This window comes from Trichechus manatus, unplaced genomic scaffold (assembly GCF_000243295.1).
Source record: "Trichechus manatus latirostris isolate Lorelei unplaced genomic scaffold, TriManLat1.0 scaffold00188, whole genome shotgun sequence".
NCBI classification, from domain to species: domain Eukaryota; kingdom Metazoa; phylum Chordata; class Mammalia; order Sirenia; family Trichechidae; genus Trichechus; species Trichechus manatus.
The window spans coordinates 2,078,904-2,105,380 of NW_004444124.1; the positions used below are offsets into that span (position 1 = coordinate 2,078,904).

Genomic DNA, 26,477 nt, shown 5'->3' on the forward strand with positions numbered 1-26,477 from the left:
ATGATCTTCTGGCCCAGCGGACTCAGACTTCCAGACCCCAGACTGGTGCAGCGCGGTGAGGGAGGAGGTAAAAGGGAGAGAGGTTTTTCCCAAATCCGGTGCAGAGAGCGGAGGGAGGAGATAAAAGGGAGAGAGGTTTTTCCCAAATGGGCTTTTTTTTTTTTTTTTTTAAATCCCTGCCAAAGGGTGCGTGCATGCACTTATCCTAGCCTCTTGGGAGCTGCTCTTCACTGGTTTGGAGTGTCCAAGCAGAATCTCTGCTGCTGGGTTTCTCTCGATGTGGAAACTGCTTCCCGAGCATGCGCACAGCACAGCTGTTTGCCTGCTTCACCGTGGAATGGCGTGGCTGTGGCTCTGCAGTTTGCCGCCGCTGCTCTAGCCCTCCTTACCTCTTCCAAACGGTCTTCCTCTCCCGTATCACTCAGACGGATTTCTTAACCTTGCTTTGTTCAGGGCTGCCAGATATTCACACAGAATCACATCACTTCTTTTTCCAGGTCTTTGTTGTAAGAGGGATATAGAAAGTATCTAACTACTCTGCCATGTTGACCACGCCTCCCCTGAATTGTACACTTTAAATGGGTGAAATGTATGGTATGTGAACCATATCTCAATAAAGATATTAAAATGGTATCTCAGAAAAAAAAAAGAAATAGAAATTGTCTCAAGACACACCCCACACTAATCCTTCATCATTAACATAACAAAGACAACCCATTCCCAAACGGGATTATAATCACAGGCATAGAGGTTAAGATTTACAACATATATTTTAGGGGGACCCAATTCAATCCATAACAAGGTTGCAATCAAGATGCATTTTGCAGGTAGAGCCAGCAGGACTTGCTGTGGAATTACATTTGAGCTGAGAGATAAACGAGTCAAGGATGACTCCAGGGTGCCTCCCTCAGGGGAGAGGGTTTAGCAACCTGGGGGTTATCAACATATACCAAAAAAAAAAAGCAACCCTTGCCTTTGAGTCACTTCTGACCCATGGCAACCCCATGTGTTACAGATCAGAACTGCTCCACAGGGTTTTCTTGGCTGTAATTTTTATGGAAGCAGTTTGCCAGGCCTTTCTTCTGCAGTACCACTGGGTGGGTTTGAACAACCAACCTTTTGATTATTGCCATGGCACGCCTGCAGGACTTGGGCCTACCACCTTTGATTTTCTTTCCTTTTTCTAACAGTGGCACGGAGCAGTCATGCAAATAGGCCTAAGGTGAGCCAGACTTCCCGGGGATCCAGACAGAGCACTGGGGCACGGTACCGCTGTCCAGAGGAATAGAGCTGAATTGGAGGGAAAGGCGGCTTTTGTCAAGTTCCAGGCTCCAAGCACAGGGTATTTCCATTTAAGGCAGCGAATTTATGGTTTCTGAAACCCATCAGGGAGATTCCGCATAGGTTCCAAACAAGTCCACGGAACGGTCAGAAAGCCTGCTGCAGCTGCTCACCCTCACCTCCATTCACCTGCAGGCCACAATTGCCACGTGCTGCCCGTCCGCATTGCGCATGTCCGCGGGGCGGGGCTCAGAGGAGGAGCGGAGGGGCGGAGAAGAGGAGCGAAGGGGCGGGGCGAGAAGCGGGCAGAGGAGCCGCGGAGAGGAGTGGTAGCGGCGAGGGGGTAGGACGAGCGGAGGAGCGGGGCGAGAAGCCGGGCAGAGGAGCGGAAGGGCGGAAAACGGCGGCAAAGAAGAGAGGAGTGGTGGAGGCGAGGGGGCGGAGCGATCGGAGGGGCGGTGCGCACGGAGCTCCTGGATGGCCGCATAGCGGGAATCCGGTAGAGCATGGCTACCCTGCGAAGGTTGCGGGAGGTGCCGCGGCACTTGCTGGTCTGTGAGAAATCCAACTTCGGTCACGACAAGTCGCGCCACCAGCGCCTCGTGGAGACGCACTACTATAATTACAGGGTAAGCCGGGCAGGCGGGGCCCCTCTCCCTTCGCAGACGAGAGAGGCTCGGGGAGCGTCAGACTCCGTTCGGCGTAGTGAGGCCTCCCGCGGCGCGGCTTCCCTCGCACGGCATTCTGGGAGCTGTAGTCTTAACTGCTCCCGAGCGGGCGCAGTGCAGGCCTCGGAGGACTACAACCCCTAGGGTGCACCGAACGCGGAGGCGGAGCCCGACCTGGAGAGGAGGGGCCTGGCGGCCGCCGAGGCGTGCGCCTCCCGGTCTCCTAGCCCGCCCCAGTGGAGTCGAGGCTCCCGGAGGGTTGTTAAGGGCCCCGGCAGTTGGGAGTTCGGAGGGTGTGACCTCTGTCCTGTGCAGTCGCCCGCCGTCCATGTGCTACTCGCTTTTACACAACAGGGATGCCGGTTCCCCCTCCCCGCCTCTCTCCTGCTTGATTCCTTGTCCCACCAGCGTGTCTGTGGATCATTCCAGACCATTGTGCCTATCCAGGCCCAAGAAGCGACTTGCTTTTATAAACTGCCTATGGGAACCGGGTTGATGACTGAGAGACTTTAAATTCTGTCTGCCGCGCTCGGGTTTCTCCAGCCACAGTGCACCATTTCCGGCAGCTCTTGGGAGAAATTCCCGTGTGGCCTCGCAAGCACATTTTAAGAGCTTCTTATGGGTGGTGACATTGTTGTTTCGCGAAAATGTCATCGTTCCCAGGCGCCATTTCCACAGTTGTGGAGATTGAAGCATCGGTGAGGTTAACTTTTGGCTTACAAGGATCTGCCGAGAGCAGAGAACAACTGAAATTCCCAAACAGTGTCTAGTGGGCCCTTCTCACCAGCCCATTTAAGTGGCGAGGACTCCAAAATGTCAGCCTTATGGTAATAATGTTTAAGCATTTTGCGCTTTAAATTAATCAACCTAATCACAATTTAGGCCTGTCTGGCCAGTTTCTCAGAGACACAGGTGGTGACCCAGGTCCTTCAAGAACAGACTGGCGTTACAGCTTTGGGAGAGAGGTTTTCAAGTTGCGGAGCACTTGAACTTGGCGAGATTTGAAACCTGTAGGGTTTTAGCATCTCTGCTTTGGGTGGAGAGCTCGTCAAGAACAGCAGAGTCTGTTTCAGTTTAGAAACGAAACATCCAGGAGCACTTCTGCTTCCATGTACCGTTGTAATAATTGGATGTCCTTAAATTCTCTGTGGAGCCCTAGTGGCGAAGTGGATAAGAGCTCAGGCTGCTAACCAAAAGGAAGGCAGTTGGAATTCATCAGCCGCTCCTTGGAAATCCTGTGGGGCAGTTCTGCTCTGTCCTATAGGATCACTATGAGTTGGAATCAGCTCGATGGTACACAACAACAGCAAATTCTCTACATCCTAAGGGACCGTTCTTTTGATCTAGGATATTACCAGGGTGAACAAATCCAGGGATATTCACTTGTATTATAGGTCCTTGGATGTTCCTGGGTGGTGCAAACGATTTGCAGTGTACTACGAACCTAAAGGATGGACGTTCAAACCCTCTCAGTGATGCTTCAGAAGAAAGGCCTAGCAATCTGCTTCCGTAAAGATTGCAGCCAAGAAAACTCTATGGAGGTTTTATGCAGTTCTACTCTGTAACACATGGGACTGCCCTTAGTGGGAATTGACTCGATAGCAGCAAGTTATGGATTATATGTCCTTGAAAATGAATTAAAGTAGTAAAAGGAACAGGAGATAAAATATATTGCTCATTTGCAAAAGATAAAAAGTGAGCCCTTTTGTTAAAATTTGTCTGCTCTCTTTCCTGTACTGTGTGTTTGAATGCAGAAATGAAAAACTGTAATTGTCAAATTTCTCTTTCCCCAAGATTGGCAGTTACTTTCAGTGTTTTTTTTTTTTGCCACATTTATGTCCCAAGAATACCTGTGGAGGAATAGTTAGCAGCTTTCAGGATCCATTTCATCTTTGAGAACCTGGATGTTAACCTACATGAAAATAAGACCCTGTTTATATTATACATTCCGATAGGTTTCATTTCTGATTCCTGAATGTGGGATACTATCAAAAGAGCTGAAGAGCCTGGTCATGGGAACTGGACCCTATTACTTTGTGAAGAATTTACCTCTTCATGAATTAATTTCACACGAGTTCATCAACACCTTTGTAAAGAAAGGTAAGGAAAACTGTGTCATGTCTGTGAATCTGGGAAGATGGGGAACTATAGGTAGACCACACCACAGTACTAGTGTTCTTCTCTTGTTTTAATTAAGGCCTGTAGTGATAGTGTGGCCAAGTGCAGGAAACACTCTCCCCAACCCCAGTATTCTCATCCTGCTCTTTTCCTTTAGATGCAAGTTTCTGATTACACTTGTCCACAGTGTTGGATGAGGGTGTTGCAGCATGACGGTGTTGGTCATCGTAATGAAAGAAGGATTAACGGAGAGGAAAGTCTGGCAGTCTGTGTGTTTATATCACTGCTGTTGGGTGTGGCTGGACCGACCACTGTGTCTTGAGCAATCTCAAAGGGCTCTTCTCTGGTCACCACTGCTGCTTTTCACAGAGCCACGTATTCATCGTGACTTAGATTTTGTGGCTGTAACCCTCCTCATCCCATTCCCAGTCATGTCTCCTGGGTTGATTGGCTTGTTCTAATTGTCTCCTAGGAGCCCTGACTGCCATTTGTTTGAAACTGTTTCACAGTGTCTCTAGGGAGTTCCTGCAAATGGCTGCTAACCAGAAGGTTGGAGGTTTGAGTCCACCCAGAGGTACCTTGGAAGAAAAGCCTGGCAATCTGCTTCTGAAAAAATCAGCCATTGGAAAACCTATGGATCTCAGTTCTACTCTGACACACATGGGTTCACCAGGAGTAGGAATTGACATTTTAAGGAGGTCTACCCTGACTACATGTCACCCCGTCACCCCAGTTGAGCTCCCTGTACAGTAGCCCTTACTTCCCATTTTGTCAGCCTCTGTGCTTGTCCTCTCCAGTGAGATGTGAACAAGTCTAGCATGTCTGGTAGCTGCTTTCATTCTGATGCTGCTGGGGCTGCCTAAGAAGCAGGGCATCTTGTCTTCGCTCTCACAGACATTCTTTCATCTGTATTAAACTTTGTTGATGACATAGATGCTTGCTGCTTATAAGGCACTTTTACATATCCTATCACATTTAATCCTTAATTTTACAGATGAGGAAACTAAGGCTTAGAGAGGTGGAGTAGCTTTCTTTTTAAAAAAAATTTAGGTATGTATTTTTAATTTATTTTATTCAGTGTTATTGAGAGTATACACAGCAGAACATATACCAGTTCAGCAATTTCCACATGTACAATTCAGTGATATTGATTACACTCAAGTTATGCAACCATTCTCACCCTCCTTTTCTGAATGATTCCTCCCCCATTAATATAAACTCACTGTTGCCTAAGTTTCAGGTCTGATCTTTCCAGTTGCTTTTGTCAGTTTGATCCCAAATAGATAGTTCTTAAAAGAGCACCATGCTCAAGGTAGACCTTCTTTACTGATGTAGCTAAATTATTGGTTTGGTTTAAAGAAGAAAGACTTCATGGGATATTTTTTATATAAGGTGTGAAGATTATCTCAGGGCATTAGTGTTAGGGGTTCATCCAGCCTCCATGGCTCCAGAAAATCTGGATTCCATGTTAGAATACTGTTCTGCCTTTTTGATCAGGATTCTTCTATAGAATCTGTGATCTAAACATTCAGTAATGGTAGCAGGCATCATCCAGTTCTTCTGGTCTCATGGCAAAGGAGGCAGTTGTTCATTGAGGCAATTAGCCACACATTCCATTTCCTCCTCCTATTCCTGACTCCTTCTTCCTGTGTTTCTCCAGGCAAATAGAGATCAGTTGTACCTCGGACGGCCACTTGCAAGCGTTTAAAACTGCAGGCACTACACAGCAAACTCGGATGTAGAACAGAAGCACTAAGCACAGTATTAGGCCAATTAATTGGGTTGTCTGATGAAGCCATGACCCTAACCCTCCAAACCAAGGAACCAAATCCCATGAGATGTTTGGTTGTCCTTGAGCAGCCTCAGCAGCTGCTCATTTTGTTGTTGTAAATGTACCCATCACACAACATTTGCCAATTCAACTTTTTACATATGTACAACTTCTTGTTGTTAGATGCCATGAAGTCGATTACGACTCACAGTGACCCTGTGTACAACAGAATGAAACACTGCCGAGTCCTTTGCCATCCTCACAATTGTTGTTATGTTTGAGCCCCTTGTTGCAGCCACTGTGTCAGTCCATCTCGTTGAGGGTCTTCCTCTTTTTCGCCGACCCTCTACCTTACCAAGTATGATGTCCTTCTCCGGGGACTGGTCCCTCCTGATAACTTGTCCAAAGTATGTGAGACGAAGTCACCCCATCCTCATTTCCAAGGAGCACTCTGGCTGTACTTCTTCCAAGACAGACTTGTTCGTTTTTCTGGCAGTCCGTGGTACATCCAGTATCTTCCCAACACCAAAATTCAAAGGCAGTAATTCTTCGGTCTTCCTTATTCATTGTCCAGCTTTTGCATGCATATCAGACAATTGAAAATACCATGGCTTGGGTCAGGTGCACCTTAGTCCTCAAAGTGACATCTTTGCTTTTCAACGCTTTAAAGAGGTCTTTTGCAGCGGATTTGCCCAATGTAATAACGTCATTTAATTTCTTGACTACTGCTTATGTGGATGTTGGTTTTGGATCCAAGTAAAATGAGACTCTTGACAACCTCAATTTTTTCTCCATTTATCATGATACTGCTTATTGGTCCAGTTGTGAGGATTTTGTTTTCTTTTATGTTGAGGTGTAATCCGTACTGAAGGCTGTAGTGTTTGATCTTCATCAGTAAATGCTTCAAGTCCTCTTCACTTTCAGCAAGCAAGGCTGGGTCATCTGCAAATTGCACGTTATTAATGGGTCTTCGACCAATTCTGATGCCAAGTTCTTCTTTGTATAGTCCAGCTTCTCGGATTATTTGCTCAGCATACAGATCGAATAAGTATGGTGAAGGGATGCAACCCTGTTGCACACCTTTCCTGATTTTAAACCATGCACTATTCCCTTGTTCTGTTCTCTTAGTCTATATACAGGTTCTACCACGTGTCTGTCAGTTTGTTGTACTGTGATTGCTTGTGTGTTGCTGTGATGCTGGAAGTTATGCCACCAATATTTAAAAATACCAGCAGGGTCACCCATGGTGGACAGGTTTCAGCGGAGCTTTCAGACTAAGACATGTACAACTATTGACATCAGTTACCTTAATCAATTGTTAAACCCTTACCCTTAATTATGCAATTTTTCCACCACCAAAAACCAAAGCTCAGTGTTCCATAAGCAATAACCCCTCCTTTCCCTCTCCCTCCTACTCCTCGTAACCACTAAGAAACTTTGGTCTATATACATTTGCCTTTTCTAGTCTTTTTATATGCTTGAGGTAATTCAATATTTGTCACTTTTGTGATTGAGTTATCTCTCAGCATAATTCTTCAAGCTCCATCCGTGTTGTAGCATGGATCAGGACTTCATTTCTTTTTCTGGCCAAGTAGTATGCCATTATACGTATGTGTCATATTTTGTTTATCCATTCAGTAGTTAATGGGCACTTAGGTTGTTTCCACCTTTTGGCCATTGCGAATAGTGCTGCAATGAACATTGATGTACATGTTTGTTTGTGTTGCTGCTTTCAAGTTCCCTGGGTATATTTCTAGCAGTGGGATTGCTGGGTCATACAATAGTTCTATTTTTAGTTTTTTTGAGGACCTGCCGCACTGTTTTCCACAATGGCTGTATCATTTTGCATTTCCACAGACAGTGGATAAAGGTTCTAATTTCCCCACATCCTTGCCAACATTTGTTGTTTTCCATTGTTTTTTTTGTTAATTTTAGCCATCAGCTGGTGGCACAGTGATTAAGAGCCCCAGCTGCTGACCAAAAAGTTGACATTTTGAATCCACTAGCTGCTCCTTTGAAACCCTATGGGTCAGTTCTACTCTGTCCTATAGGGTCGCTATGAGTCAGAATCAACTCAGCGGCAACAGGTTGGTTGGGGAGTAAAATAGTATCTCAATGTGGTTTTTATTTGCATCTTCCTGGTGGCTACTGACATTGAGCATCTTTTCTCATGTGTTTGGTGGCCATTTGAATATTCTCTTTGGTGAGTATTCAAGTCCTTTGCCTGTTTTATGATTGGGTTAATTGTCTTTTTGTTGTTAAGTTCTCAACATATATGTATGTTGAGTATTAGATTCTTATCAGATATATGGTTTCCAAAAATACTCTCCCAGTCAGTAGCTTGTCTTTTCACTTCTTTGTTTTTCAATTTTTTTCTTTTCTATTATACAAGTACTACACATTCATTATAGAAAAAGAATTTCAAAATACAGATAAACAAAAATAAATAAAATTTTCCATAATCTCGCCACCAGTAATAACCAGTATTAACATTTATTGGAAATTCTTTTTACTTTTTTTGGTACAGTCTTTGGATGAACAAATTTTCTTATTTTTATGAGGTCTCATTTATTTATTTTGTATTTTGCTGTTTGTGCTTTTGTTATTATACTTTCTCCTCAGTTGTTGACTATCTTATCTTTCATTTCACATTTACAGTAGTAAAAAATCTACTATCCGACTATTTTGCACATTAATGATGTAAGTCTGCCAGTAACAAATGCCAAGGTTCAAGGTGAGAGTAACTCTGGCTTTGATGGTTAAGGTTTTGCGTCATCTTGGCTGGGCCATGATTCTCAGCGGTTTGGCAGTTGTCTTAGGCTGGGTTCTCTAGAGAAGCAACACCAGTAAAGCATATAAATATATATAGAGAGAGATTTATATCAAGGAAGTACTCACACAGTTGTAGAGGCTGGAAAGTCCCAAGTCTGTGAGTCAGGCTGGAGGCCTCTCCTGACTCACATATCTGCAGAGGCTGGTGAACTCAAGATCGGCAGGTTAAACAGCAGGCCTCTGGCTCACAGGCTGCAGAGACCAACAAATCCCAAGATGGAGAGAAAAGATGGCAGGTCATCTGCTAGCTCAAGTCCCAAGAACCAGAGGTTGGATGAACAGGAGCCAGCTGCAGGATCCAGAGCAAGCAAAAGCTCACGAGTCTTGCCAGAAAGTCCACCTATATTGGATTCTGGCCATACCCCCAATGAAACTCCCTTTCAACTGATTGGCTACTCACACCAGATCTCACCTTGGAGATGATCACGTTATATCAGAACTCATCATGGAAGTGATTACATCATTACATCATACAACTACCAAACTGCTGAGAATCATGGCCCAGCCAAGTTGACACACAACCTTAATGATCACAGCAGTTATGTAATGATGTAATTTGGTAGGTACATAGTAATATGACTTGGAAGTTATGTGATGGTGTAACTTGGCAGTTATATAATAATATAATTTGGCAGGTATGTAATGCTATGAGGAGCCCTGGTAGCACAGTGGTTAAGCACTCAGTTGCTAACTGAAAGGTCGGAGGTTCGAATCCACCAGCTGTTCCACGGGAAAAAGATATGGCAGTCTGGTTCTGTAAAGATTTATAGCCTTGAAAACCCTATTGGGCAGTTCTGGTCTGCCCTAAGGATCATTATGAGTTGGAATTGACTTGACAGCAGTGGGTTTGTTTTTTTTTTGTTTTTGGTAATGATGTAGTCATTCTCCGTTTTCACATAGCACTGATTTCGCATAACAACTTGGTCTTTGGAACCTAACCATGTCAATAAGTGAGAAGAGGGTGTATATTAGATAATCCCTTGTTAAAAGCTAGGCCTGACAGCTTTGCCCTTCCAGTTTTTTCTAAGAATTTTATTGTTCTAGTTTTCACATTTAGATCCTTAATCCATCTTGAATTTGTGTGTGTGTGTGTGTGTGTGTGTGTGTGTGTGTGTGTGTGTGAGGCGTGGATCCTGTTTCAATCTTCTGCACGTGGATGTCCAGTTTTCCCTACACCATTTATTGAACATACTCTTCTTTCCCCTGAACGGACTTAGCACCCTTGTCAAAAAATCAGTTGACTGTAGATGTGTAGGTTTATTTCTAGATTCTCAATTCTGTTCCGTTGGTCTATGTGTCTCTTGTTATACCAGATCCAGACTGTTTAGATTACTGTAGCTGTATAATGTTTTGAAATCAAAGTGTGAGTCCTCCTACTTTGCTCTTCTGCTTCAGAATTGCTTTAGCTATTCATGGCCTCTTTCATTGCATATAAAGTTGAGGATTGGTTTTTCCATTTCTGTAAAGAAGACTTTTGGAATTTTGATTGGGACTGCATTGAATATGTAAATCGCTTTGGGTGGTATTGACATCTTAGCAATATTAAGTCTTCCAACCCATGATCATGGAATATCTTTCCATTTATTTAAGTCTTTTTTAATCTCTTTTAGCAGTGTTTTGTACTTTTCATTGTGTAAGTCCTTCACATCCCTGGTTAAATTTACTCCTGGGTATTTTATTCTCAGATGCGATTGTAAATGGAATTGTTTCCCTAATTTCCCTTTCAGATTTCTCACTGCTGGTGTATAGAAACCCAACTGATTTTTGTTTGTTGACTTTGTGCTCTTCAACTTTGATAAATTCCTTTATTAGCTCTAGAAGCTTTCTTGTGGATTCTTTGGGGTTTTCTATATAAAGAATCATATAATCTATGAATAGAGATAATTTTACTTCTTGTCTTCTTTTTGTTTTATTGCTGTGGCTAGGACTTCTCATAAAATGCTGAATAGAAGTGGTGAGAGCAGGCACCCTTGTCTTGTTCCTGATTTCAAGGGTGAAAGCTCTCAGTCTTTCTCCATTAAGTATAATGTTGGCTGTTGATGTTTTATATATATCCTTAATCATACTGAGGAACTTCCCTTCTGTTCCAATCCTGTTGAAGGTTTTCATCAAGAAAGGGTGTTGGATTTTATCAAATGCTTTTTCTGCATCCAAAGATGTGATTCTTTTCCTTTGTTCTATTGATGTGGTGTATTACATTAATTGATTTTCTATTGTTGAACCATCCTTGCATTCCTGGAATAAATCCCACTTGGTCATGGTGCATAACTCTTCTAATATGCTGTTAGATTCTGTTCACTGGTATTTTGTTGAAGATTTTTGCATCTATATTCATAAGGGATATTGATGACGCAGTGGTTAAGCGCTTGGCTGCTAACTGAAAGGTCGGTGGTTTGAACCCTCAGCCACTCCATGGGAGAAAAATGTGGCAGTCTGCTTCCGTAAAGATTTACAGCCTAGAAAACCCTATGGGACAGTTCTACTCTGTCCTATATGGTTGCTATGAGTTGGAATCAATTTAATGGCAACGGCTTTGGTTTTGATTGGCTTTTTCTTATGGCGCCTTTGTCTGGTTTTGGTGTTAAGGTTATGTTTGGTTCATAGAATGAATTAGGGAGTATTCCTTCCTTCTGTGTCTTTTGGGAGAGTTTAAACAAGGTTGGTGTCAATTTTTCTCTAAATGGTAGAATTCCCCAGTGACACCATCTGGTCGAGGACGTTTTTTGTTGGGAGATTTATTTCCTCTTGAGTCAGTTTGGGTAAATTCTGTGCTTCTAAGAATTTATCCATTTCATCTAGGTTATCCAGTTTGTTTCCATACAGCTGTTCATAATATTCTGTCATAATTTTTATTTCTATCTAATCAGTTGTAATGTCTCCTATTCCATTTCTTGTTTGGTTATTTGCATCTTTTCCTTTCTTTGCCAGTCTAGCTCAAGGTGTGTCAATTTTATTGGTCTTTTCAAAGAACCGACTTCTGGTTTGAGTGATTCTCTTGTTTTTCTGTTTTCAATTTCATTTATTTTTGCTCTGGTTTTTGTTATTTACTTTCTTCTGGCAGGTTTGGGCTTAGTTTTCTCTTCTCTTTTTAGTTCCTTAAGTTGTAGAGTTAAGTTCTTTTGTCATTTTTTTCATATAGGTATTTATTTATTTCTTTCTGAGTACTGCCTTCACTGCAGACTATAAATTGCGGTAGGTTTTACTTTGATTCTAAGAAATTTGTAATTTCTTCCTTGACCCGTTAGTAGTTTAATACCCAAAAAAACCTAACTGTTGGCTGTCGAGTCAATTCCGACACATAGCAACCCTACAGGACAGAGTAGAGCTGCCCCATAGGGTTTCCAAGGGAATTTAATAGTGTGTTGTTTAATTTCCATATGTTTGAGTACCTTTTTTTTTTTTTCCTCTTGATTTCTAGTTTCAGTTCACTGAGGTCAGAGAAAACAGTTAATATGGTTTTTAAAAATTTATCGAGACTTTCTTTATGACCTAATGTGGTCTATCCTGGATAATGAGCCATGTGCACTGGAGTAGAATGTATATTATGCTATTGTTGGGTGAAGTGTTCTATATATGTCTCGTAAGTCTAGTTTATTTATAGTGTCATTTGGGTACTCTGTTTTCTTGTTGATTTTCTTTCTAGACGTTCTCTCCAATACAGAAAGTTGTGTACTGAAGTCTCCAACTATTATTGTACTGGTGTTCATTTTCCCCTTCAATTCTTTCAGTGTTTGCTTTATATATTTAGGTGCTCCGATGTTGGGTACTGTTTTGTGTCCCCAGAAATATGTGTTTTAAATCCTAACCTCTATGCCTGTGGTTATAATTTTGTTTGGGAATGTGTTTTGTGTGTTATGTTAATGAGGCAGGGTTAGCATAGAGTATATCTTGAGTCAGTGTATCTTGAGATATAAAAGAGATTAAACAAGCGAGCAGAGCAGAGATGGGGAAGGGAGATGCCAAGCCACATGAAGATTGCCCAGGAGCAGAAGCTCAGAAGAGGACAGGACCTTCCCCCAGAGCCAATAGAGAATGCCTTCCCCTAGATCCAGTGCCCTGAATTTGGACTTCTAGCCTCCTAAACCCCTACGTGTCTGTCCGTTTGTCATACTTTGGGGGCTTGCATGTTGCTATGATGCTGGAAGCTATGCCACCGGTATGCAGATAGCAGCAAGATCACCCATGGTGGACAGGTTTCAGCTGAGCTTCCAGACTAAGACAGACTAGGAAGAAGGGCCTGGCAGTCTACTTCTGAAAAGAATTAGGCAGTGAAGACCCTTATGAATAGCAGCGGAACATTGTCTGATGTAGTGCCAGAAGATGAGCCCCTCAGGTTGGAAGAACCGGGTAGTGTTTTGTTCTGTTGTACATAGGGTTGCTTTGAGTCGAAACTGACTTGATGGCACCTAACAACAACAACAAGCCTCCTAAACTGTGAGAAAATAAATTTCTGTTTGTTAAAGCCACCCACTTGTGGTGTTTCTGTTATAGCAGCACTCGATAACTAAGACAAGTACATATATATTTGATTGTTAAAACTTTTTGATTAATTGACCCTTTATCACTATGTAAGGTCTCTTCTAATCTTTAAAATCTTCTAACAGATTTTGTCTTAAAGTCTACTTGGTATGATATTAAGATTGCCACCCCAGCTCTCCTTTGATTATTATTTGCATAGAATTTTTTTCCCATCCTTTCACTTTCAACTTATTTGTGTCCTTGGGTCTAAGGTCTGTCTCTTGTAAACAACGTATAGTGGATCTTTTTTTTTAATCCATTCTGCCACTGTTTGCCTTTTGATTGGAGCATTTAGTTCATTTGCATTCACTGTAATTACCAATAAGAAATTACTTACTTCTGCCATTTTGTTGTTTGTTTTTTGTGTGTCTTATGCCTTCTTTGTCTTTTTGCTTTAGTACTGCTTTTATGTTTGGTTGGTTTATTGTAGTGAGCTGTTTTGGTTCTCTTCTCCTTTTGTGTATTTTTTTAGATAATTTCTTAGTGCTTATCATGAATGTTACATTTCATATCTTACATTTATAACATCCTAGGGTAAGTTGATAGCAACTTTACTTCAGTAATCTACGAGATCTACCCCCATTTTGTTGTTGTTACCACTAATTATATCTTTATATTTCAGGTACTCTATAACATAATTTTATCCTTGCTTTTATCCATTTGTCATTAAAAAGCCTGAGAGACAAAAGAATTAGAATTATCAAGCGTGAATACCTTATTACTAGTCCTTATACTTATTCATGCAATTACCTTTACTAGAGATCTTTCTTTTTGTGTATGGCTTTGAATTACTTTCTAGTGTCTTTTCTCTACCATCTGCAGGACTCACATTAGTGTTTTTGTAGGATTGGTCTGGTGGGTATGAACTCTCTGTTTCTGTTTGCTTGGGGATGTTTTAATTTCACCCTCTTTCTTGAAGGGCAGTTTTGCTAAGTATAATATTCTTGGTTGGCAGTTTTTTTTCTTTCAGCCTATAAACGTATCATTCCATTGCCTTCTGGCCTTCAGTGTTTCTGAGGAGAAATTGGCTTTTAATCTTTTGGGGGATCCTTTATATGTGACGGAAACCCTGGTGGTGTAGTGATTAAGAGCTATGGCCACTAACCAAAAGGTCTGCAGTTCAAATCCACCAGGTGCTCCTTGGAAACCCTAAGGGGCGGTTCTGCTCTGTCCTATAGGGTTACTAGGAATCAGAACTGACTCGATGGCAATGGGTTTATTTGTGACTGTTTCTCTCTTGGTGCTTTCAGGATTCTCTCTTTTTCTTTACTCTTTGAGAGCTTGCTTATGATGTGTTTGGGTTTATCCTGCTTGGAGTTCTTTGAGCTTCTTGGATTTGTGGATTCATATCCTTCGTTGGATTTGGGAAAATTTCTATCATTATTTTTTCAAATAGCTCTCTGTCCCTTTCAGTCTCTCTCATATCCTTCTGGAATTCCCATGATATGTGTATTAGGTCTGTTGATGTTTTCCCTTAATTCCGTTCAGCTGTGCTCAGCAGTTTTGACTCTCTGTTCTTGTTGCTTTTAAGCCTCTGTAATTTCCACTATTTTATCCTTTAATTTGCTGATTCTTTTCTTCTGCAGGCAGAAGAAATCTGTTGTTAAATACATCCATTTCCATTGTGTTTCTCATTTCAGTTATTGTCTCTTTCAGTTGCAGTATTTCTGTTTGGTTTATCTCTTTTTTTAAATCCTCATTTTGTTCATGCATTGTTTTCCTTCTTTTTTTAAGACCTTTGTCTGTGTTTTCCCTTAGTTCTTTGATTATGTTTAACATTGTTTTAGTATATTCTTTCATTCTTTGGATTATTCAGGCTTCCATAGATGTGATTTCATTCCCTTCATCATGTTCATTTTGATGGGCCATTGTTTCTCTTACGTTTGTGCATCTTGTGTTTTTTTTTTTAATTGGGGCATTAAAATTTTCCAGGGTGTCAACTTTCTCAGCTCTCCCCAGTATTTGGTGTTTTTGCCCACACTACTTCTGCAAAAAAATTTTAGGCAGGCAGAGCCTTTGGCCTTTGCTTACCACTTCCTCTCCCTCTTTGTAATAGCTCTTTTTCCCTCCCTGATTTAATTAAGATTTGAAAGTTCTGAATCTCAGTTTTCAACTTTCAACACTCCAGAGAACATGCTGTAGTCAAGCTGTCCACCAGAGGATGCTGCCACTCAGGCAAGAAATCACACACTAATCAATCTGTCCACAAGGGTACACAATCTTCTCTCTCTGGTTAGTACTCCCTCCTCTGCTCTGTTTCTGCAACCACATTTTCAGTCAGAAAGCTCACAGTCAGTGAGTCCCCTGTGAGGCTCAGTGTTGCCCTCTGGTTTTGCCCAAGGCTTCCTTCCCTGCTCAGTGGTGGCCATTTATATCTGAGCTGGCATTCAGGGGAAACACAGGCAGACTTTCCTCCCTATCAGGAGGAAGAGGGGCTGATATTCCCCAGAAAGATCTCTAAGGGATCTGTCTGGTTGATTTCAGAGCCCAGCAGCCCTGTGGTTTTTGAGGAAGAAGTCTCCAATTAGGTAACCTGTCTCCTGGCTCTACTGCAGAGGACAATCTGTAGGAGTTTATATCAGTCCAGCAACCAACAGTTACCAGGAGGAAAAGGGGCTGGCACACTGTGAAGGGACTCCAGAGATATCTGCCTTGTTATACCCACCAGTGGTATGTTGGGTGTGGGTGTAGGTTCCACCCAAGATGCATTCTTCCTAGTACACAGCAGCCTCATTTAGCAGTCCTTAACATCGACTGGAGGAGGAGCCAGACAGACCCAAACTGACCACCACGAAGAACTGCCCTGTTGATTTCAGAGGCCTGAGCCATGGAATATGCAGGCTGGCAGAGTGCTGGCTATGGGAGCAGACTCCACTGCAGGGGGCCTTCTGTTGCAATTGTAGCAGCCTGGCAGCCAACAGTTACCAGGTGGGGGAAGTGTTGGCCTGCGCCAAACAAACTCCCCAAGGAGATCTGCCTTGTTGATTTTACAGCAGAAACTTGGGGTCCTGTCCCTTTGTGCAGGCCAGGGATGAGGTGGTTAGGGAAACAGGCTGTTTTGCTGGGGTTGCTATCCCAGTTCACAGCAGCCAGTGGCTTGGTGGGAGAAGCAATTTTCCTACCGTATACAACCCGTTCATTTGCTGATTCTTGCCTGTCTGAAGTTCCTTGCTGCTGTCCTCTGCTCCCCAGTTCAGAGTCCTTCAAGACCGAGTACAGTTTCCTTGTTGTATTTGTGGGCAAGGGTCAGATGATGATCTGTTTATGCCACCATCTCCCCAGAACTGGCTCTGAAGTAGCTTTCTTAACTTCACACAAGTTCTGGTGGATTTTGAGTCTTAACCTAGAACTCTGCCTCTAGTGTTCTACTTTGTGCCTCTCTACCAGCATCCCCAAATGCACATGTTCCATTCTGCATCCATTTTCTACTTGATGATAGGAAATTTGTACAAACAGGCATATGGTGGGGGGTGAATGAGCTGGCACTTGGCCTTCCTTGTCCTCTGGCTTACCTTTGGCTATTTTTAGATTTAATGGTGAGCCGGAGCAGTGATAGTGACTACTACTCACCTGGAAGACTTATATTCATGTGAAAATAATCCACAAACTTTTTGTAGGCATGATTTATTCTTTATTACAATTGCGGGTTGTAATTTGTCCTCTGGCCTTTCTCTTACAGGTGCGTGCTATGCACTAACATACAATACAAATATTGATGAAGATAATACTGTTGCCCTACTACCAAATGGTAACAACACTCACTTTGTTTCTTTTTCTAATTATAAAAGAAATATATATTGTAAAAAAAAAAATCTAATAATTCAAATATATATAAAGTGAAAGTCTCCCCTTCCATCTCCTCTCCTTTAAACCTACTCCCCTTTTTAGAAATACTGTTAACAGATTGGTGTTTGTTCTTCCAGATATTTTTTATGTGTTTATAAACACACATGAAGGATTGTTTGTGTTTTTTGGACATAAATTATATCTTATTACATTGTTTTGCAGTTTGCTTTTTTCCCAAGCTATGTATCATAGACATCTTTCCATATCAGTGCATATAGTTCTAACTTACTAATTTTAATGGCTTGAAGGTACTTCAAAGAATGGGTGTGCCATAATTTGTTTAACAATTCCTTCTTTCTAATTTCACTTTTGTAAATAACACCGTAGTAAAATCCTTGTATGTAATTTATTACACTAATATCTAACTGTTCAGTTTGCCTTGCTTTTCTTTAGTCAGAGAATATTTTATATTTTTAACATCTTTTTTATGGGAATTATTTAATTTATAGGGAAATTAATTTTATCACTGGATAAAGACACTTATGAAGAAACTGGACTTCAAGGTCGTCCATCTCAGTATTCTGGCAGAAAAATCATGAAATTTAGTAAGTATTAGGCTCACTCCCCCAGATTTTAACAAGTCGGTTATCTTCCTATAGCAGTTTAAATTTAAACGTTTGAATTGCCTGTACTCTCTGTTTAGAAAAAGCTTGGCTTTTTCTTGTCTTTAAAACTTCTGACTCTAGGGGCTATTATATGACCCAAGGGGCTTCAGAGAAGGTAAGATATTGCTGTTGTATTTATTTTTCTTCATTGTTGGCTACATCTTATAAAGTTGACAGGATTGGACATGGTCCACTACATATATATGTTTTGGGTCAAAAATTTGAAGTAATAAACCCAAAATAGGAGTCTACAGCTTGTTCTTAATACACATTTTTTTTTTAATTTCCTTAACTCTTTATGATTACAAGTAAAAATTGGATGGGTGGATGATACATTTTCTCCCTGAAAAATTCCCGTAAGTGAAGAGATTTGATTCTGGTGAAAACATCTGGCTTAAACATCAGTAATTAAAGCTGCCGCATCCATAGGTAGATTTGAGTTGGCCTCCTGAGGATTTCTGCCCTTAGTATTTGACCTCAGAAAAATGTGCATTAAAAACGTCTGTTGTCATTAGCTCTCAATGTTAGAAATGCTCGTTAAAGTGAGAGCTTGATTTGGTAAGCCAAAGGGAGTGCAAGAGGAACAAAATAATTTTTAGTATCCATAAGGTATTTTAAAATTTGGATTTTTTAATATACTGTTTTTACAGTGGAAGCTGTGTATGTATGAATGAAATAGTTGTTCCTCTTTCTGTTTCTTAAGTTATTTCCATTGATTTGATGGATTTGTCCTTTAACCCGGATTCCAAGAACTGTAAAAGAACATCTTGGTCCTTCAAAGAAAAGAAGCCATTGAAATTTGATTTTCTTTTGGCTTGGCATCCTACAGGTATGAAGAATAAATGGTATAATGATAAAATGATTTTGAAATCCGATTGTTAATTAAGGGGGAGTAATGGAGGATTGGAGTCTCTGAGTGGCGCAAACAGTTAAACACTAGGCTGATAACTGAAAAGTTAGTGGTTTGAGTCTGCCCAGAAGCACTTTAGAAGAAAGGCCTGGCAATCTACTGCCAAAACATCAACCACTGAAAACCCTATGGAGCACAGTTCTACTTTGACACACACGGGGTCATCATGAGTTGAAACTGTGCTCCACAACAACCGGTAATGGAAGATGGAATGGTGATTCATTCCTATAGTTAAGGGATATTGTATTTGTATCTGTTATAAACATTTTTAAGGGAGCGGCTTTGGCCTCCTCTGGCAGCCTAAGAGCCGTAGTTCAGGGTAATCTAGACATGCAAGCCAGCTGCCTGAGTCTCCTTGGGTTATATGTAAATCAGGCATCTTTTGAGTGGCCTCAGAGCAGCTAACTTTTCTCTTTCTCCCCTTCCTTCTTACAGCTTACCTCAAACAGCCTTGGCTATAATACTTTAAAATAACACCTATTATAGTTATATACACAAACTGCTTATTCATTATTGCAGAGTAATAACTCAAGCATACCGTTAAATGTCAGATTAAATTTGTTGTAACTCTTAATTAAATAGAACCCTAAATTTATTTCAAAGTTTGATGTTCACCAAGCAAGTTAATCTTCTGACAGCTAACTGCCCTGCACCTCACTCCTTTTACAAATGTATCTTTGGCCCATCACAAGATTATGATGAATCAAATCATCAAGAATTATGATAGCGTAGTACTCTCTTTTAGACAGTGGGGAAGCACATAGGTCCTTTTTGGAAATATGCCCATCTGTCTGCCCCTCATGGGAAGTTTCTGGTCACTGAGTGCTCCAGTTGCTTCCACAAGTCCTAGATCTGTAACACCAGGCTCTCTCCTACATCTGGTTGAGGTAATAGTGAGCAGAGTGTCTTATCTCTGTGTATTGACTAAGAACTAGCATCTCATGGGGTCTTCTATGAGGACCGTCCATGTGCAGGGTTCTGGATAGCTTTCTGCTCCTCAGACTCCTAATTATTTTAAAGTTTTGTCAAGAACTGTGAGAGATCTGAGATTTTATCATATATGTAATCTAAATGTTAGCCTGCCACAGTTTTATGGATTATAGCAGAAGACAAGAAACTCCTTATCAGAGAAAAAGTACCTTATTACTCACAGCAATAGCAGTAGCTAGAGTTCTTGCATCATTTACCTAAGCCCTGTTTCCCCCAGGACGATATGAAGAGGGCCAGGTGACAACTGCTCAAGTGGTAGGCTGCATTATGGTAGAGGAACCTGGAGCTTAAGGAACCCAGACTTTTTATAATGAGCAGTAAGCCTGTCTGACCTTTGTGCCAGAGAGAGAGGACGAGACATTATTTTATTATACTGGGCAGTAAATAATTCTGCTGTTTGCTCTAGAGGCAGCCATTATTTTTATTTTCCAAGGCTGTTGGGTATGCAGACATCCTTAAAAGAAAGACACTTGAACATTACTGTGATTTTAAAAGACAGTCTTGAATGAGATTATATCATCGTTCAGTTCCTCTTGCCTTTCCTTAATAAAGCTTAGGCAAATACGTTTTTTCTGTAGAAGTCAACAATATCATTTATATAGAAGGAATGGTTTTAGTTATATTTTTTAAGTTGAATTTTTTTTTACTAGAGCAAATGATGAAACTAGTATGGGTTGGATCCAAAAGTGTTAGCTTTTCCAGGAAAATTCTGAAAGAAGATGAATGTTTGCAGAACTTTGGCACAAGTTGCTAAAAGCAATTTAAATGATTTTATTTCGAATACAACTTTGCACAACTTCCCTCCATGTTACTCAATCCTGCCTGCTTCCCATAAATCTCAGATGGGAGTAGGGTCGTTTCAGGGATTTACTGAATTTATGTAAAATATTTAAATGACCATAAATGGTGTGTTTTAAGGTGCAGAAGAATCAACGATGATGTCATACTTTTCCAGTTACCAAATTCAGGAGCACCAGCCAGAAATAGCCCTGAGCACACTGATGGACCTGCCGTGCCCAGTGCTGCAGAGCCACGCGCTCCAGGGGGTGCCTGAGGCGGCCTGCAGTGCCCAGGAGCTCTTCGACTGGCTGGGAGCCGTCTTCAGTCACGTCAACCTGTGCGTATCTGATCTCGCCGGGAGCTTCTGTGGGTCTGGCTTTCATCTTCTTAACTTTGGGTTGAATGTGATTATGTGGTAGATATAAATGTGTTTTCTTTTTTTTGGTGACAGAAATAATGAGCCTAATAATTTCATATCAACCTATTGCTGCCCTCAGCCAAGCACAGTGGTGTCAAAAGCTTATTTATGTACAGTCACTGGCTTCCTACTTCCAGAGAAGATCAGTCTCTTACTGGAACAGCTGCGGTGAGACTCTTTTGCCTTTTCTATCTTGTCTATGCCAACGTGACATTTTAGTGACAGTGCTAGTGCTCCAGGTTGCAGGGTCCCCTCACAAATGTTTTCGTGTTTTTACTTGCTTGGGCTCAAAGTGTAGTAACATTATAATCTTAAGTGGCATAATTACCCTTGCTGATAGAAAAATTCTCTTGCCAAGTCCTTGTCATTATGAAAAGAAAAAGAGCAGAACTTAAAATATGCTTCTTAAAAACAAGCTGCTCGTTTTTCTTGTTCTGCTTCGCATCCCATTTTGGGGCAATAGAAGTTCTAATAGCACCTAAGAAAACAGCAATACTCTGTGGATAAATTATGTTTTAACTACTGGAGTTCTGCAAGATATTTCACTTCAAAAAGAAATGGTGGAAAAAGAGTTTCAGCACCTCTGAATCCAAATCGTATCTCAGATATATTCTAGTCTTAACATTCTGCGGATTATTGGGCATTAGTAATGTAGCAAGAGCTGTATGAAGTAGTATTTACTTTTTCTTTTTGGGAGGTGCTATATAAATAAAATGTGTACATTTGTGCCTAACATTAGGAAGCTTAAATCCCTTATTGAAGAGACTATAAATTGAGCATAATCCTATTTGGTATCTGTGCCTCTCAATCTTCATTTTTAAAATATCTAAGATTTAAATTTTGAGGAGTTTCCTTTTTAAACCCAATCTCCTTTTTCACATTTATTAGCTATGTCTAAGACTTAAGGTTTGAGAGTTTTCCTTTTTTTTAATTGCAGTAACATTCACATAAAATAAAACTTAACCATTTTAAAGTGTACAATTCAGTAGCATTTAGTACATTCACAGTGTTGTACAACCATAATCACTGTCTAGTTCCAGAACTTTTTCATCACTCCAAAACGAAACCCCATGCCCAATAGCAGTCACTCTCCTTACCTCCTCCCTCTATGCCCTGGCAGCCACTAACCTGCTTTCCATCAGTGGATTGGTTATTCTGGACGTTTCGTGTAAATAGAATCATACAATATGTGGCCTTTTGTGTCTGGCCTCTTTCACTTGTCATGATGTTTTCAAGGTTCATCCATGTTGCAGCATATATCAGTACTTCGTTCTTTTTTATGGTCAAATAATATTCCATTGCATGGATAAAGCACATTTTGTTTATCCATTCATCAATTGATGGACATTTGGATTGTTTCCACCTACTGACTGTTGTGAGTAGTGCTGCTGTGAACATTCATATGCAGGTTTTTGTTTGAACAAAAGGTTTCCCTTTTTAAACCCAACATCCTTTTTTACATTTTATTACCTCTTTGATTTTCTTCAATAAGAAAGTCAATTTCTTAAGAGACAATAAATTATTTGGCAGTGTTTCAGTTAACAGAGACTCTGAAAGCATCACTATTTAAAGGAGTGAAACCATTCTTGTCTACTTTGCGGGGTTTGTTTTGTTTTTTTGTTTTGTTTGTTTGTTTGTTTTTAATGATCTTCCAGAATAAAGGTAGGAACAGCTTAAGTTAGTTTCGTTGGGGCAAATTTGTTGACCTTTATTAAATTTAAAATAGGACATCAGGAATTTAATTCTTATCTCCTTAGTTTAATAAATTAAAGCTTAGGCTTAAGCTTCTTTAAACCCTCAGAAATACCACTTATCCTGGATAAATAAAAAATGAATGTGAGCATTTCTAATGCTCTGTTCAAAATTATCTTCTTTTTCAGTCGCTACTTCAATGAACCAAAGTTAGCTCCTTGGGTTTCCTTGTCTGTTCAAGGATTTGCAGACAGCCCTGTTTCTTGGAGAGAAAATGAACATGGTTTTCGAAAAGGAGGAGAACATTTGTACAACTTTGTGATTTTTAATAATCAGGACTATTGGCTTCAGATGGCTGTTGGGGCAAATGATGACTGTCCAACATAAAAACAATAAATAAATAAATTTAAAATAATGTTCTTTTTTTAATGATTGTTCTCAAATTTCTTAATGATAATAGGGCTGTGTGTTTACTCAGGCTTATATGATGATGATCATTTCTAATATAATCTCTTATATCAGCATCAGCTACCCTTCTGCTCTGGACATAGGGCCTGTCTTGTGACTATACCTGGGCTTGTCATCCAGTGCCTCTCAGTATGAACCCAGAGGGTGGTTTACTACATCATTGGGGTTGGGAAGGGGCCTGGATGGCCACAGGACCAGGTATCATTGGACAATTAGGTAAGGTAGGTAGTGTTACGCAGGATGAAAATGTTTCAACATTTTCAGATAATAAGAAAACCTTATACATACCCAGGCTAGGCCTTGTTTTAAGTTGTGTTCATATATTAAGTCATTTATTTCTGTGGCACAGAGTTGAAGCAAGCTACCCAAGGTCAGACTGCTAGTGGATCTGAGAGTTGATCTCAGGCCAAGCTGGTTCGTAAGTGTGTTTTTACTATCTCTGGGTCAGGGAGGGATATGTTGATACTGTAAATTGTTGAAGAGCAAGTTGAAAGAATTTTATTTCCAACAGTATGTCTGATTAGATATAAGGACCAACTGAAAACTAAAATTTCTGCAGTATATATCAAGAACGATTTTTTAAAATGTATGAATGAGCTGTAAAATAAGAATTCTCAAAGGCAAAAATAAAACGAAAATGTGAAAGTAGAAGCCCAGAGGTGCATGTAGGGCACTGATGCCACTTTTTACCCTTAGGACAATTGCCAAATGTCAAGTTGAACTTTGCTTTTCAAAAAAGCCTTGGATGGGGAAGGGACGATAAACAGTAGACAGAGCTTAAGGCCTGCTTAAAGTAGGAAGACTGTAGGAGACTTCATAAAGTTGGGATCCCAAAACGGAGAGATTTAGTGTGAAAATGAACTATGAGTAAACCTCCTTCTCCATTCCACCTTCCTCCCCAGGAACAACAAGGAAGATTGTCCCGAGGGCAGCCCATAAGCTGTGTAGTCTTAAAAGTGTCAGCTTGAAATTTAGTTTAAAGTGATACCAGGTTTTTAGTACCTTCTAGGTGACTGGAAAAAGCAAAATAGACTCTTTTTGAAGGAACTCAGAGATAGTTTCAAGGAATGATTACACAGTCAAAAATCACAAACAAAATAGGCATCATGAGCGAGAACCAGCAAAAACAAAGCAGAAGCAGGCCTACAAAGACTTAAGATATGAGAATTACCAAACACAATATGAAGTATTTTTATAGTTAAAGAAATAGGAGAATTAAAGAACATGAATATAAAAGTGACCAAGCAGATTGGGAAATACACCAAATGAAAATGAAAGTACCAAATGAAAAATATCAAAATTGAAATTAAAAGTGCAGTGGATTGGTTTAACAACAGACTAGACACCACTGAAAAGAGAATTGATAATAGACATAACAAAGACATTTTTAAACATATAAAATCTGAAAGACTTTACCATCAGCAGACCCACTACAAGAAAAAGGACATCCATCAGGTAGAAGGAAATAGCAAATGGAAACCTGGATTTGCACAAAGGAATGGTAACAACATGAGTAAATATATAAGAATTATTTTTTAAACCTCTTTAAAAGATAATTGCTTAAACAAAAATAGTAAAGGAGTGTGGGATTTATAACATGTAAAAGTAAAATGGATGACAATGGCATAAAGACCAGGAGGGGAGAAATAAGTATACTAGTGTAAAGTTATTATACTATATGTGAAGTGATACCACTTGAAGGTAGACTGTGATAAGTAAAAGGTGGATACTATCAACCCTTAAGCAACCATTAACAAAACACAAAGTTGTAGCTAGTAAACCAACAGAGGAGATAAAATAGAATCATGAAAAATACTTTATCGGGCCCAGAAGAGCCAAAACGATCTTGAAAAAGAACAAAGTAGGAAGACACACTTCCTGATTTCAAAATTTACTATAAAGCTATAGTAATCAGGTGTGGTACTTCTATAATGATAGACATATTAACCAATGGAATAGAATTGAATCCATAAATAAAGCCATACATCTGTGTTCAGTTGACTTTCAGCAAGGATGCCATTCCATTCGATGGGGAAACAATAGTCTTCAACGTGTGGTGCTGGGACAACTAGATCTCCACATGCAAACGAATGAAATTGAAACAATACCTCACACCATGTACAAAAATTAACTCAAAATGGATCAATGAACTAAAACCATAAAACTTGTGGAAGAAAAATATAGAGGGAAAGCTTCATGACTTTGTTTCTGACAATAGATACCAAAAGCACAGGGAACAAAAGAAAAAATAGATAAATTGAACTTCATTAAAATTAAAAATTTTTGTGCAACATGGAAAAACTAATCATTAACTTTATATGGAAAGGGAAGAAGCCCCAAATAAGTAAAGCACTACTGAAGAAGAATAAAGTTGGAGGACTCACACTACCGGACCTCAGAACCTACTATACAGCTATGGTAGTCAAAACAGCCCGGTACGGGTACGACAGATACATTGACCAATGGAACAGAATTGAGAACCCAGATGTAAATCTATCCACCTACGGTCACCTGATCTTCGACAAGGGCCCAAAGTCCATCAAATGGGGAAAAGACAGTCGTTTTAACAAATGGTGCTGGCAAAACTCGATACACATCTGCAGAAAAATGAAACAGGACCTATACCTCACACCATATACAAAAACTACTTCAAAATGGATCAAAGACCTAAATATAAAGCCAAAACCTATAAAGTTCATAGAAGAAAAAATAGGACCAACGCTACAGGCCCTAATACACAGCATTAACAGGATACAAACCATAACCAACAACACACAAACCCCAGAAGATAAGCTAGATAACTGGGATCTTCTAAAAATCAAACACCTATGCTCTTCAGAAGACTTCACCAAAAGAGTAAAAAGAGAACCTACTGACTGGGAAAAAAGTTTTGGACAGTACAAGTCAGATAAAGGTCTAATCTCTGTAATCTACAAGAAAATCCAATACCTCTACAACAGAGACAAATAATCCTATTAAAAAATGGGCAAAGGAAATGAACAGACACTTCACCAAAGAAGACATTCAAGCGGCCAACAGACACATGAGGAAATGCTCTCAATCACTAGCCATTAGAGAAATGCAAATTAAAACCACCATGAGATACCATCTCACCCCGGGGTTACTGGCATGAATCAAAAACACTGGAAATAACAAATGGAGGGTCTGTGGGGAGATCGGAACTCTTATGCACTGCTGGTGGGAATGCAAAATGATACAACCATTTTGGAAAATGATATGGTGCTTCCTTAGAAAGCTAGAAATAGACATACCATACGATCCAGCAATCCCACTCCTAGGAATATATCCTAGAGAAATAAGAGTCGCCACTCGAATAGACATATGCACACCTGTTTGTGGCAGTATTGTTCACAATAGCAAAACGATGGCAACGACCTAGATGCCCATCAACAGATGAATGGATAAACAAACTATGGTACATACACACAATGGAGGACTACGCAATGATAAAGAACAATGATGAATCTGTGAAGCATCTCACAACATGGATGAATCTGGAGGGCATTATGCTGAGTGAAAGAAGTCATTTACAAAAGGGCAAACATTGTATAGATCGCTA

The 26,477-nt window shown here is 40.4% G+C and overlaps 1 protein-coding gene across 2 annotated transcripts; it reads left to right on the plus strand.

Moving 5' to 3' along the window:
- The first annotated feature begins 1,770 nt into the window (after positions 1–1,770).
- RPP40 (ribonuclease P/MRP subunit p40) lies at positions 1,771–24,751 on the plus strand. Of its 2 annotated transcripts, XM_004387553.3 has the most exons (8): positions 1,773–1,910; positions 3,905–4,049; positions 16,868–16,936; positions 17,484–17,579; positions 18,343–18,468; positions 20,458–20,656; positions 20,771–20,905; positions 22,618–24,751. In XM_004387553.3, exons 1-8 carry the CDS (start codon positions 1,788–1,790, stop codon positions 22,814–22,816), a joined length of 1,092 nt encoding a protein of 363 aa, XP_004387610.1. In that variant the 5' UTR covers positions 1,773–1,787; the 3' UTR covers positions 22,817–24,751. The 2 variants fall into 2 exon arrangements, with proteins under 2 accessions (XP_004387611.1, XP_004387610.1); XM_004387554.3 differs by lacking the exon at positions 16,868–16,936 and having other exon boundaries at positions 1,771–1,910; positions 22,618–22,848.
- Positions 24,752–26,477: the final 1,726 nt, after the last annotated feature.

Coding starts and splice junctions, on each gene's coding strand:
- RPP40 (XM_004387553.3), top strand. CDS start 1,788: ATGGCTACCCTGCGAAGGTTGCGGGAGGTGCCGCGGCACTTGCTGGTC. Junction 4,050..16,867: donor CAACACCTTTGTAAAGAAAG/GTAAGGAAAACT, acceptor TTTCTCTTACAG/GTGCGTGCTATGCACTAACA. Junction 18,469..20,457: donor TTTGGCTTGGCATCCTACAG/GTATGAAGAATA, acceptor GTGTGTTTTAAG/GTGCAGAAGAATCAACGATG.